At 36.4% G+C, this 12,915-nt stretch overlaps 1 protein-coding gene across 7 annotated transcripts in view; it reads right to left on the bottom strand.

Moving 5' to 3' along the window:
* Positions 1–2,331: 2,331 nt before the first annotated feature.
* The window catches only part of CNTN1 (contactin 1), a 384,511-nt gene continuing 373,927 nt past the window's right edge, over positions 2,332–12,915 (bottom strand). For all 7 annotated transcript variants that reach the window (XM_003825727.4, XM_055095741.2, XM_055095740.2 and 4 more), the window contains one exon: positions 2,332–4,779. In XM_003825727.4, the coding sequence (XP_003825775.3) occupies positions 4,703–4,779 (77 nt within the window). In that variant the 3' untranslated portion in view covers positions 2,332–4,702. The remainder of the gene's footprint in view (positions 4,780–12,915) is intronic.

Consider the following 12,915-nt stretch of genomic DNA (forward strand, 5'->3'; position numbering starts at 1 on the left):
TTTAATGTACACACTGTAAATCTCACCCTTTTGATGGGCAATTTTGTGAGTTTTGACAAATGCATAGATTTGAGTCACCACAACCAGTTCTACTGCCCCTAAGAGTTCCCTCATGCTGCTTCTGCGCAGTCAGACCCTCCACCTCCTCTCAACTCCTTGCAACCACGAGCATTCTGACTGTTCCAGAATGTTCTATAAATGGCATCACGCAGCATTTTGAATCTGGCTTCTTTTCAATTAGCATAATGCTTTTGAGTTTCATCCATATTGTTGTAAATTATCAACATAAATGCTTTCTGAAAAGATGCTTAGAGCAGCATTTCAGTCATATCCACATTAGTGTGAGTGATGCATATCAGGTTTTAAAAAGAGGAAATGAGAACTACTAGGTTGAGACAAAATATATGTCCACTCAGTACCTGTGAATGTGACCTTATTTAGAAATAGGGTCTTTGCATATGTAATTAAATTGAGGTCATGCTGGATATTAAGGTGGTCCATAATCCAGTGACTGGTGTCCTGATAAAAGAGAGAAATGCGGACACCAAGACACACAGGGAATATGCCATATGACAAGAGGTAGAGATTAGAGTGTTGCAGCTGCAAGCTAAGGAATACCAAGCACTGCCTGCAACCATGAAAAGCTACGAAAGAGGGGTGTGGAACAGATTCTCCCTCAGAGCCTCCAGAAGGCAGGCTGACACCTTCATTTTAGACTTACAGCTCCAAGAACTGTGAGAAAATAAGTTATGTTGTAAGCCCCTTGGTTTGTGCTAATTTTTACTGCAGTTCTGGGAAACAAATGCAAGAAAAGATTAAGATATTTGACTTTGCTTTCAAGGCAGCATGTGTCAAAGAAAATGATCCTGAATGAAAAAGGATTAACTTCACGGTTGTGCTTTAAGATGAGCCTGACTGAATTAAAGAGCAAAATTAGTAATGACATTGTAGGAACTGATATAATTACCCCAGGTATCAGACTTATTTCTAGTAATGGAAAAGTGAAACTTGGTTTTAAAACAGGATGAGCAATGGTGAAACCTATAAACTAGTTTACAAGTCAATTCATTCAAAGTCATCATGTGTCTATTCTGAAGTTTGGGGGAGGCTTTCATCATTTTTTTATTAGCAACCTCCAGAAGATGATAGACTCAGGAAATTAAGTATTAAAATGTAATTCATTTTCCAAGTATCATGAAGGAAAAAGAAAAAGTCCACATTCCTTTAGAGAAGAAATCTTCTGAGGTGCATTTTTGTCTGCAGTCTGGATACAAACAAGGTAGGGGATATTTTTGCCAGACAAAAAGTGTATTGTATTTTGATATTAAGATGTAGAACAAAAGATAAGAATAATTATAAACAAATCAGCATTTTAAGCAAGCAAAGTTTATGGATTCTTTTTTTTTTCTGAAGAGATATTAAGTTATGTAGACATGCTATTGAAATATATTCTTCTTTCAGTTGACACTATCAGTTAATCTAGCCTGCAGTGATCATGAAAACCTCAAACCCAACTCCCTGTCAGATAGTACTGAACATTCCCTCCAAAATATAGCTCACTCCCAGATTCTGATTTGGTAAATCTGGACTGGGGTCCAGGGAATTCATTTTAATTTTTCTAATTCTCCAGGTGATCGTGACGGGCAACCAGGTTTGAGAATCATCAACATGGAACACACTCTCGCAGAAAGAAGCTTTGATCTCCCAAAGCCTGGAGAATCTGAGCTGGGGTCAGTTGAAGGTCAAATACCAAATACAAAATATTAGAAGGGAAGTAATCTAATACTTAAGGTCTAGAAACAGAGACAACGTCCAAAAACGAAAACCAGAATCCAGGGTGAAGCAAGCTTCATGAAACAGGAAAGGGAGATGAGAATTCCAATGTGAAACCACAATCAGAACACAGGAGAAAATGGGAAGGCAGGACACAGGCAGCCGTGGGATGCAGTTTTCTGGGCCCAGCCTGTCTCAGGACTCAGAAGCTTTACCTGTAGCAGACTCCTCCTATAGATTCATGCCATTATGCAGATACCTCTATTCCAGACTCGCCCATTCAGGGTTACAAAGTCTCATTTTCTTAGCATCTAGCAGCTTGCTTTAGTGTTTCACTTTACATTGAATGATATTCACTGACATCTTCATGGGTTGAAGTTATTTACCAGGTGATCTTATTTCAATGTAATAATGACTCTGTGTGTGTTTCTATGTGTGTACTTTTTGTAGTACTTCAAATACTGAACTGTTGCTTAACCAGAATATTTATTCCCTGCTATCGAACTTGTAATGAAAACCTTCTAAAAAATTTAAACTTGAGGTAAATTGAAAGGACAGTTGTTATTTCTTGGGTAACATAAGACATTTATTACTTTATACTAATTTTTTCATTCATAAAAAGGACAAAGCACAGTCCTATACTACTCCATTGAAAAAATGATAAAAAATAACTAAAAAATCAATTCAATATTTATCAGTATCAAATAAAACTACTATCACCTTTCCTGAAATACAAAGAAACAACAGATGTATCTATACCTATATAAAGTTTAATTCAGAATCTTGCGTCTTAAAGCAGATGATTATTAGTTAGCTTGACAACAGTTTAAAACTGATGGTCCCAGTTAAATCTGTACAACTGTATGAGAAAATGAAAAGCTTGAGTTATCAGTGTACGAGAGATTTTAAACTACCTTATCTCTGTCAGAAATTCAAAACTAAACAACCTCCAAAGTCTGTTTTCCTCTTACCTTTCAGAACCATTTCATGCAAAATCTAACCAGTTTTGCTCATTATTATCATATATTAGAAAATAAAAGGCAAGCATGCATTTGGCAAAAGATTTAGTTGTTGATTATATAAAAATCACATTGCAAAAGTAAAACCTCAAAGTGTAACAATGAAAACACAAACATTTGTACAGAAGGTATACAGGGTATTTGTTTCCCTAAAGTATGAAGACATTTTGTTTCTTTTTCAAATACTTAAATATTTTATGAAATCTGGCAATGATCTTAAGACTGTTGACATACTTCCACTGGGAAATCATCCATTTCACTTATTTTTAAAAGTTTCATTTTATAACAAAGAGTTAAATGTAAACTAATGAAATATTTATTGATATTTTCATAATGAAGGCTCTAAACATTTACACATCGATATATAGTACAAAAATTATACAAATTAAAGAAAGGGGGTAAAGTCGGTAAAGTAGTAATAGATCTATTTTGCTTCCTGTAAATATTTTTTACGAACCTATACGGTGTCCTTTCTAAAAAGATAAACTCTAATTAGCTAGCAAGTTTGTGCTAATAAAATAGGATTATACCTCTTGAAGCATCCAACACTGCACTATTTCACGAGCCAGCTAATTCTTTATTACTTGATTTCTTTTACATCCACACTCAAACACATTTCCATGCACACCATGGAGAATGAAGAAATGTGCATCTTCCTTTTCACAACTTATAAAAACCCAAAGCACCAACACTTGGGAGACACCATCGGAAAGACATATTATTTGCCTCCTCCTGGCCTTCCAGTTTTGCATACTCTTCAAAGTACCATTAGCAATATATTGATTTGGTATTTTTAGCCAGTTTTCAGTATTGCATTGACGTGGGAAATGAGCTTAAAACTAATTATTATTATTATTATTATTATTATTTTTACAAAATGGAATACGGTAGCTTTTTCAACCTACAGGTGACTTTTTGATCTGACATCTGCAATAAAGAAACGTAATACTTAGGAATGAAGCAGAAAAACCAAGATACTAGTAATTGTGATATTCACTTAACTGTCACTTATTCCTAACCGTGTAAAGACAGTCACATCTCAATAAAAAAGGAAGCACTCTACTTTTCAACATTTGTCACTTCACATATGAACAAGTATAGAAATATTATGATACTCTAGATAAGAGCTGTGATTTTTGAGATTTGAAATTGATAAGAAAAGCATAAAATAACTTCAGAGTAGAATATAAAAGTAAAAAAAATCTATATGGTATGTTAACTTTACTATTAAAAAACTGATTCTGAAAATCAAATATTTAGAAAATTATTTCCTTTGAAAATAAGAATACTGATAGTAAGTTCTAGAATTTGGTTTTCAATAGTCAAAATCTTTCAACTCATGATTTGATAATGGGATTTCTGACAAAATATTTGTTACACTCTATTGTCTTTTCAAGAAAACTCAAGATGTCATGAATGATAGGGGCCATTCAATAATATGCAGTATGCAAAACAGTGAAGAAAGTACAAGAGACTATATTACTCTTACATTTACCACATACAACCAACATTTCAATCTCTATTATATTTCACAACTTGTTATTAAATTTAAAGCACCTGTATATGGTGATTTGACTTTCACTCTACAGCCTATAGTATTGAATTGAACACTGAAACTTGTCCCATTGGGTTAAATCATGCAACTGTCACAGAATCAGGTTAAGTGGTTTATAAGGCATATTGGAACGAGTTAAAAATCATTTATATCCATTTAAAAGTTTATTCTTTTGGATGAAGGGGTTCCTGAATGCCTCAGTCATCATGTGTGTTGTAAATCAGTTGAATTGTTTGTTAAAGTATAATTTATTTGGCTTAGGATGGAGCCGCAGAAATTGGAAGGAATTGTGGTCATCCCAGGGTTGAAGGGTGTCTTCTGAGCTGGGATGGGAACAGCAGCTGTCACAACACATTCAGAATTCCAAGTAGACAAGGATGCCAAAGGCAGGCAGCAGTAAGCCGAGAAGACTTGGCGATAGGGTGGGTGCACCTGCAAGGTAAACCAAAAGTGTGCATATTATTTCACTGATACATGTCACTATTGCTCATTTAGTCTGCTTTGGCTAAGGCAAGATTGCATAGCCCTGGAAAACAAATGGGTCCTTTTACAAAACAGAGTCTCTTATTCTTACATGATTTAAGAAAAACAAAAGCTTTTGATCAAAGATTTTCTGTGTGAGACCATGTGAACTGTTTACACAACATGATTAAATTAATCATTTAAAATAATATGATCACAAATGTGTATGCTGTCCCTATGATCCAGCAGTCCCAAATTCCTACCAGAAGGCAAAATGTCAAGAAACATATATACATGCATTAAAAAAGTAAGCTTTAAAAAATAAGATAAAGTTGTGGGGTGGGGGGAGTGGGGAGGGATAGCATTAGGAGATATACCTAATGCTAAATGATGAGTTAATGGGTGCAGCACACCAGCATGGCACATGTATATATATGTAACTAACCTGCGCATTGTGCACATGTACCCTAAAACTTAAAGTATAATAATAATAAAATTTAAAAAAAGAGATACAGTAAAAATACTAATAATTTTTCCTGAGATAATGACAACATAGGTATGCTAGGTAAATCTTGCATAATTTCACATCCCAATGGTTTTAAGACATTTATACATTTATACAGAATGACTTAAGTAATGTATTTCTGATATTAAATAATCTCATTCAATTTTTATCTAAAGAACAATTGCCCTGAGATATTACACTGTGAATTAAAAATTGAAATGATGTATTATAATATGCTATGGACTTATTTTACATCTTGGGTGACACTTAGAAGGGCTACTCCTGTAATCAAGTAAGTTTATGGGTCCGTGTCCTGCTGACATGAGAATTTTTGAGAAACTGTTATAAAGTAGGACCAAAAAGTCATACTCTTTCTTCCCAATGTCCACAACTATTAGGCACTATCTTCTTTTTAAATAAATAAATTATTATTTTTTAAGAGACAAGGTCTTGTTCTATTGCTCAGGCTGGAGTGCAGTGGTTCAGTCATAGCTGACTGCAGCCTCAAACTACTGGGCCCATGTGATCTTCCTGCCTCAGTCTCCCAAAGTGCTGGGATTACAGGCATGAGCCACCATGCCCAGCTGGCACTATCTTCAATGAACATGCTGCTAGAATGAGTGAAGACCTAAAAAATGTAGTCAATGGCTTACTAATATAACAGTTTTCATTAATTTTTGGAAGTTTACTCTCTAAATTTGAAACCACCAAATAAATTATTATTATCTATCATATTAAAAGTGACCATAAACAGCTCATTCTTTGGCATGGTCCTTTTATATTCAGGGAGATTTAGTGCATTTCTCCTGAATCTCTGGTCATTAAAAGCACATTCATGTTCCCTATAAGATGGAAGATAATAGTGTCTGTCTGCTTGCTTGTCTTCAACATTGCCCTGCCTGGGGCTTTTGGAGCTGCCTGGAAACATAAGAGGGAAAGCTTTACCGGATACAGATAAAGTAGTTCTTAGAAATGACCAGGAAAGTGAGGGTCAAAAGTGAGGGCAGATAACAAGGGGAATATAAACAGCCCTCAAGTAGCAGAGCTCCTAAGGACACTATCAATAACAATAGTAAACTTATCATTACTTTGAGAGATGCTACTTACTGCCCTACAGCCAGCTACAAGACTATGTTGGCTCGTTATGTAGATTATGACATGACTACAACAACCTACAATGGTAGGTCTTTTTACCCCAATTTTATATATTTTGTAACTGAGTCAGGTAAAATGAGTTGCTCAAGTCCAATAGTCACTAGAGGGCAGAGAAGGGATTAGAATTCAAATTTGTCCAGCTGCAAAGGCCATGCACTTTTGACCTCTCTGCCGTGTTCTTGCAGATAGCTTTAGCAAGGGACTGGTTTTAGAAATGCAGAAGGACACTGCGCTCTGCACTTAATGTGTCAAGGCAAGGGCACAGAAGGAAAATAATAAATGTCATATGGAAAAAAGCTAACACATAAACTGTTTCAAAGAGATCTTTGTATTCTTGTAATTTTTTTTACCTTCTACTTTTCTACATATTTTTTAAAATATGCCACAGACCACACATTATTTTATTCTGATAAGATGCCCAATAATAAACCTCAATCACACAGTAAAACCTTTAAACTTCAATGCTTGACCCAGTGTAAATGATCCGTCCTGAAGCCTTTTTTTGTCTGAGGATGACTGCACGGTCTCCACAATGCTCTGTCTTTTGACCACAAATTACATCTATGATGGGGACACGTTTATGTACTTGGCTGAATATGTGGGTTGGCAAAGTACAAACTGTGGCTGCTCGAAAGAAATTTAGTGAATTGTGGATGCCATCTTGATGTTTTGGTATTAGTATGAAAACCAAATACAATTTCATAATTTGTGGCTTTGACATCAGGATATTTGAAATAAACTCTCCATGTTTACGTGTGTTATATTTAATTTCTCTAATGGTTCAAGCTTATGTAATTTTGGTCTTCATCTTTACTTCTATCCCACATTCCAAACAGAAATTAGAGACCGAATTGAAGTACTATCTAATGTCATTTTAAATGACATATATTCTTGAGGAGTTTTTCAATATATATTGGTTTTGAATCTAACAACATATATATCAGAATACTGCTATCAATCATAATTCTGCTACTTATGTGTTATATAGTAAACACATATTTTGCTTTTCACATAGCTGATGAATGTTAAACCTGAACAAATCATTGATCTTGTGAATAATTTTTCTCTATCAGAAGAAATGTAAAACCAATTTGGAGTACTATATCTCTTCCATGGGAATTCTTGATTTTTTTTTAAATCTAAACTTTGATTTCATACTTCCTTCAGGGAGAATTCCCGCTATATGGAGAGTGATGCTGAAAACAGACATTTCAATTAAAAGTTGAGCAGTACTGCAGGCTTTCTGATAAGTAGAAAACTGCTCTACTTGGTTTTTAATACAAACTTCCTTTCTGATTCTTCAATCTGGACACTGTGATGCAGTCTTTGTTTCTACTGCTTGCCTATTGCTGACGATGCCATAACATTTAGAATTTTCTCTTTGTGGTGTCACATTTTGTGACCACAACTGCTAATATCTCTATATTATGAACAACTTCAATACGGAGATGATATCCAAACCATGTTTTAGCTGTGTTGGCTAATACCAAGCCTAGTGCATAGAAAGTACTCAACCTATAATGTTAAATGATTGAGTTATGCCTCCATTGTAGGCCCTGAATTTTTTCTTATTACAGAGCACAGGGGGTCTAAGGAAGAAGATGGTTAGAGGAAACCACTGTGACATTCAGTGGGAACCCTGATATTTCTTTTTATTTTATTCTATATTGCATAATCTCTCTAACTTCTAGGAACCTGGACAAAGAAAGGGGTTATACCTTCCTATGATTACTTTTCCTCAGAAAATAGTTTTTTCCTATTAAAGAGATGATATTAAAAATTCATAATATAATATCAGAAGGCATTGATTTTACTACTCAGTCCAGGAGTCCTCCAACTAGTCCTGGTCCGACATTATTTTTTATTCTTCCAAGGTCTATTAATGGCCCTGGCCATATGGAAGAAAGTGTTTTTATTAGATGGTTGATTCCCCACTGCCTAGAGGTGTGCCTAATATATATGAGGTATATTAGGTACACATGAATGGATGCTTGCGTTGAAAATTGTTGAGTTCAATAAAACTCCTGCTGGGACAGCACGTTTGAGAACTGAAAGAGTAAAAACATCCCTATGATTAGAGTGAAAATCAGCTGAGGCAGAAAAATAACAAAACCTTTATTCAGATTCGTATGACAGACATGGATAATGCCAACTGTAAAGTTTACAGGAAACACTACCAAGATCACAGAGCTGCTGTAGAATGCCATCATGACCTCCTCACCAAGTGGATGGTGCTGTTACCAATGATGCCCCCGCTCTGCTCTTCTTGTCCCACCTATTAGTGGGAATACCCAATTGCTGGACTGCACTCCCCTCATGACAGCCCCAGCTCTAGTTAATTCCTGCTTCTCCTATTCCCACCTCAGAAACAGAACTAATCCAGATCTGACTGCCAGTTTATTTCCACCCTCCTCAGAATTCTTCAGCAGGAACTCAAACCTTACATAAGACACTTCTCCTTCGCACCTGCATGGTATTCCATGATTGCTCTGGTGTGTGTTTCCTTGCTACATCCAGTCAATAACCCTGGCTTTGTCAGACTACAGGTTTCTGTTTGATCTTTGGCTATTTAAATTTTAACAGGACAAGCTGGCTAATATGAGTATCAATAAAGCAAGCAATGAGGCCGGGCGCGGTGGCTCACGCCTGTAATCCCAGCACTTTGGGAGGCCCAGGCGGGTGGATCACAAGGTCAGGAGTTCGAGACCATCCTGGCTAACACGGTGAAACCCCGTTTCTACTAAAAATACAAAAAAGTAGCCGGGCTTGGTGGTAGGCACCTATAGTCCCAGCTACTCGGGAGGCTGAGGCAGGAGAATGGCGTGAACCCGGGAGGCGGAGCTTGCAGTGAGCGGAGATGGCGCCACTGCACTCCAGCCAGGGCGACAGAGCGAGACTCCGTCTCAAAAAAATAAAAAAATAAAATAAAGCAAGCAATGAGTGCCTGTCCTAGTAGGAGCCACAAGGATATATTGGGAACAGTATCACATGGCAGCTGAGTCAGACGTTCTGGAAACAGGCAAAGCAAAGTTCAAACTCTACCTCTGCCTTTTACCGGCTGCATAATCTGGGTAATCTTGAGCATGTTCTTTAATTTTTTTAATTTGAAAAAATTTAAAAAATTTAAACCTTTTTCCTTCAACTATAAAATAGGGATAATAATATGTCTCATGGCATCTATCTATCTATCTATCTATCTATCTATCTATCTATCTATCTAGAGAGGTAGCATAACCTTTCTTCAGAAGTAATTATATGTGGAAATCCATTATTGAACTGGGTGAAAGGGGGATGCTTTACTCAAAGATGGGTTTAGGAGCAGGAAACCACCAGATTTTTGTCTTCTCTATTTTCATGCTGGCACCTGTACTTCCCCCAACTCTATCACCCCATGGAACATGTGGGACTCTGCTTATCACGGTTTGAAAACAACTGCTTTATGTAAAGCATTTCAGAAATGCATGATTAACAGATAACTCCCAGTAAATGGTAGCAATTCCTACTACATTTCATGAAGTTTATTTCTTGTTCTAGACCTGCACTGTATTTCTGGAAAAGTAGTTGAATAAAATAAAGCAAACAATAGCATAAGCTGGGCATACTGAGTTTTTCTGTAAGAGTCTAGCTTCCAGCTCCAGTGTTTGTGTAGTATGGTAGTCAGGGATCTTTGGTTTTAAGAAACAGAACCCCAACCTAACAGCTGATGTTGTACAGGCACACTGGAGCAGATAATTGAATGCCTGCATCTTCCAAGTCTCTGGCTTTCACCTCATGTTCTTTTACAATTTGCCTCACATTTTTTTTTTTTTTTTTTTTTTTTTTGAGATGGAGTCTCACTCAGTCGCCCAGGCTGCAGTGCAGTGGCGCGATCTCGGCTAACTGAAAGCTCTGCCTCCTGGGTTCACGCCATTCTCCTGCCTCAGCCTCCCGAGTAGCTGGGACTACAGGCGCCCGCCACCATGCCCGGCTAATTTTTGTATTTTTAGTAGAGATGGGGTTTCACTGTGCTAGCCAGGATGGTCTCAACTCCTGACCTCGTGATCCGCCCGCCTCGGCCTCCCAAAATGCTGGGATTACAGGCGTGAGCCACCGCGCCCGGCCTGTTGCCTCACATTCTCAGACTGACTTCTCTCAAGAGAGATATGAGCTCCTAGCTCACATCACGTATTCTTAAGAACAAACATACTGGGCTATCGTTTTACCCCAACACGAATGAAAAATTCTTAAGGAAAGGCTCTGCTTTGCAAACATCAGGTCACACACCTATCCCCAGACCAATAACTGTGGCTGAGTTAGTGGCTTCTTTGATTGAACTAGTTTGGAGAATGTTTCCATCACTCAACCAATCACTCTGGCCAAGGAAGCAGGGCCATGTAAGAAGATGGGAGCTTTCATTCTTATCTCAGGAGGAACGGTACTTTGCCCAGTGAAAGGGCTGTGTGGATCCAGGAGCAAAAGAGGAGTTCTGGGGCAAAAAAGAGACTACTGTCATCTAAAAAGTGCAAATAAATGCATGTTGAGAATCATCAAAGCAACAGAGGATAATCAGTATCTCCCAAACTTGTTGACCACAGTAACTTTCTATCAAGGACCATCACACAGGAATTATATTCTGCCCACAGCTGTGGAAAAGTACGTTTTCTGGTAAATTTGTGGTAATTGGAAAAACGTGTTTCAGGACTTTGCTCACCTGTATCATTTAAAACCTCTCTAATTTGCCTTTCTCAGCTTTTAGCTATTTTCCCAATTGCTTGAGGCTAATCAACACAAGAAAAGCAAGTGCTCTCTTTAGCTACTGAAGACAACACTTTCAGTGAACTTGTCAGAGTACTGGATCCATTTTTATGAGTAACCACTGGGACGCAGTCAAGGTAGGTGCAGTGTTCGAATTTTTCAGCATTTTTTATCTTATTTATTTGTACAGAAAGGCCTAGTGTGAGTTTGCCACTTTGCAAATTTAGTCACTCATAAGAATTTGTCTGAAAAAATGGTAAATTTATGGTGAAGAGCTTTGTTTTGGACTTAGTCTAATCAGTTGGGAATTTTCTGGGGTTCTTTTACTGGTGGTGTTCCATTCTGCAAATTACTGAATTGTGTTTGTTTCTCCATTGGATTGCTGTCAGAACTAGGTGAGGAAATCAGTTAGGTATTTATTTTATTAAATTTTGTGGCAGAAATATATAAAAACAAACATTAAAAGAAGAAGAGGTATGTTTTACTTTGAGACACTGAAATCTAATTTATTGTATGGTTAATTTTCTGACAATGATAATTTTAAAAAATTCATGCAGTCCCATTTACTTCCATGAATTAACACTTGGTCAATGTGAAGCTATTGAGGTAAAAACAAATGTTTTAAATGTATTAACTGAGATTTTATGAAATGTCTGAAACAAAGGAATCTTTGAATTATTGCTTGATTCATTTTTAGCATTTCTGTCTCATCTTTGTCTCTTTCTCCTTGCACATTTTCTCTTGCATAATTTTTTTCTTTCCAGGTTTCCATCCTGTCTAAATGTTATCAACAATGCAAGTATAGACTAGAGTTGAGATGTAAAACTTGCAAATCTGTAAGGTAGAAAAGTTGTACTTGCCTGGAAACTAGCATACAATTTTCAGTAAAACTGCTGTAATTCAGTGAGGTTACTGTTAACATTTTCTTTGAACTATATATCAAAATTGTTATTTTTATGAATGGTCTAATGTTAACAAAGGAGGTGTCTTTTTAGAAAGTTAGCTGAATTGGCTTCAAATCAGTTTCTTGGGGAAAACGTTAATGTAATTTTCAATTTTAGATTATTATAAGCATTAACTTCATGACTTTGACAAAATAAAGTAATGGATAGTCACATTAATTGGTTTTAAGAGTTTCTAAAGAAGAGACCCAAAGAGAAATCAGAAAATAAAATGGGTTTGATCTTTGAGGTTCAGCAGAATTTTTGCACATTTGATGATTTTTGTTTTTTCCCTAAAATATCTATTTTATGATATTGTCTGTGTATCAGCTTGCTTATTTTGCTTTTGATGATTTTATTTCCCTTTGCCTACTTGAGATAGCAACACTCAAATACTAAGCTAGGTAGAGAAGAAAAAAGACAGCTTAAGACCTACTTCTAGTTCTGTCAATAGCTAGTTATATAACTTTAGCAACAGAGAATATTTGGGCTCAAGACATGGTTCTGATGCTTCTGTGATCTTTGGCTGTTTTACTTCTCAAGGATGTGGATTTTCCTTCTGTAAAATGATAGGGTTCAATGTTATAAGTTTTAATTCCTACTACAGCCCTGAGTCTGTAATTCTAGGCAAACCATAATATATTTGAGAATATCAAGCATTGAGCCATAAAATTTGCAAACATATTTGTTACATTTTCCCTTATTTATGCTAATCAAAGTTGATATTAGTTTATAAATATACATTAAGTGCTTGATCATCTAAGTGCTAGT

The sequence above is a fragment of the Pan paniscus genome, chromosome 10 (genome assembly GCF_029289425.2).
Source record: "Pan paniscus chromosome 10, NHGRI_mPanPan1-v2.0_pri, whole genome shotgun sequence".
Classification (NCBI taxonomy): domain Eukaryota; kingdom Metazoa; phylum Chordata; class Mammalia; order Primates; family Hominidae; genus Pan; species Pan paniscus.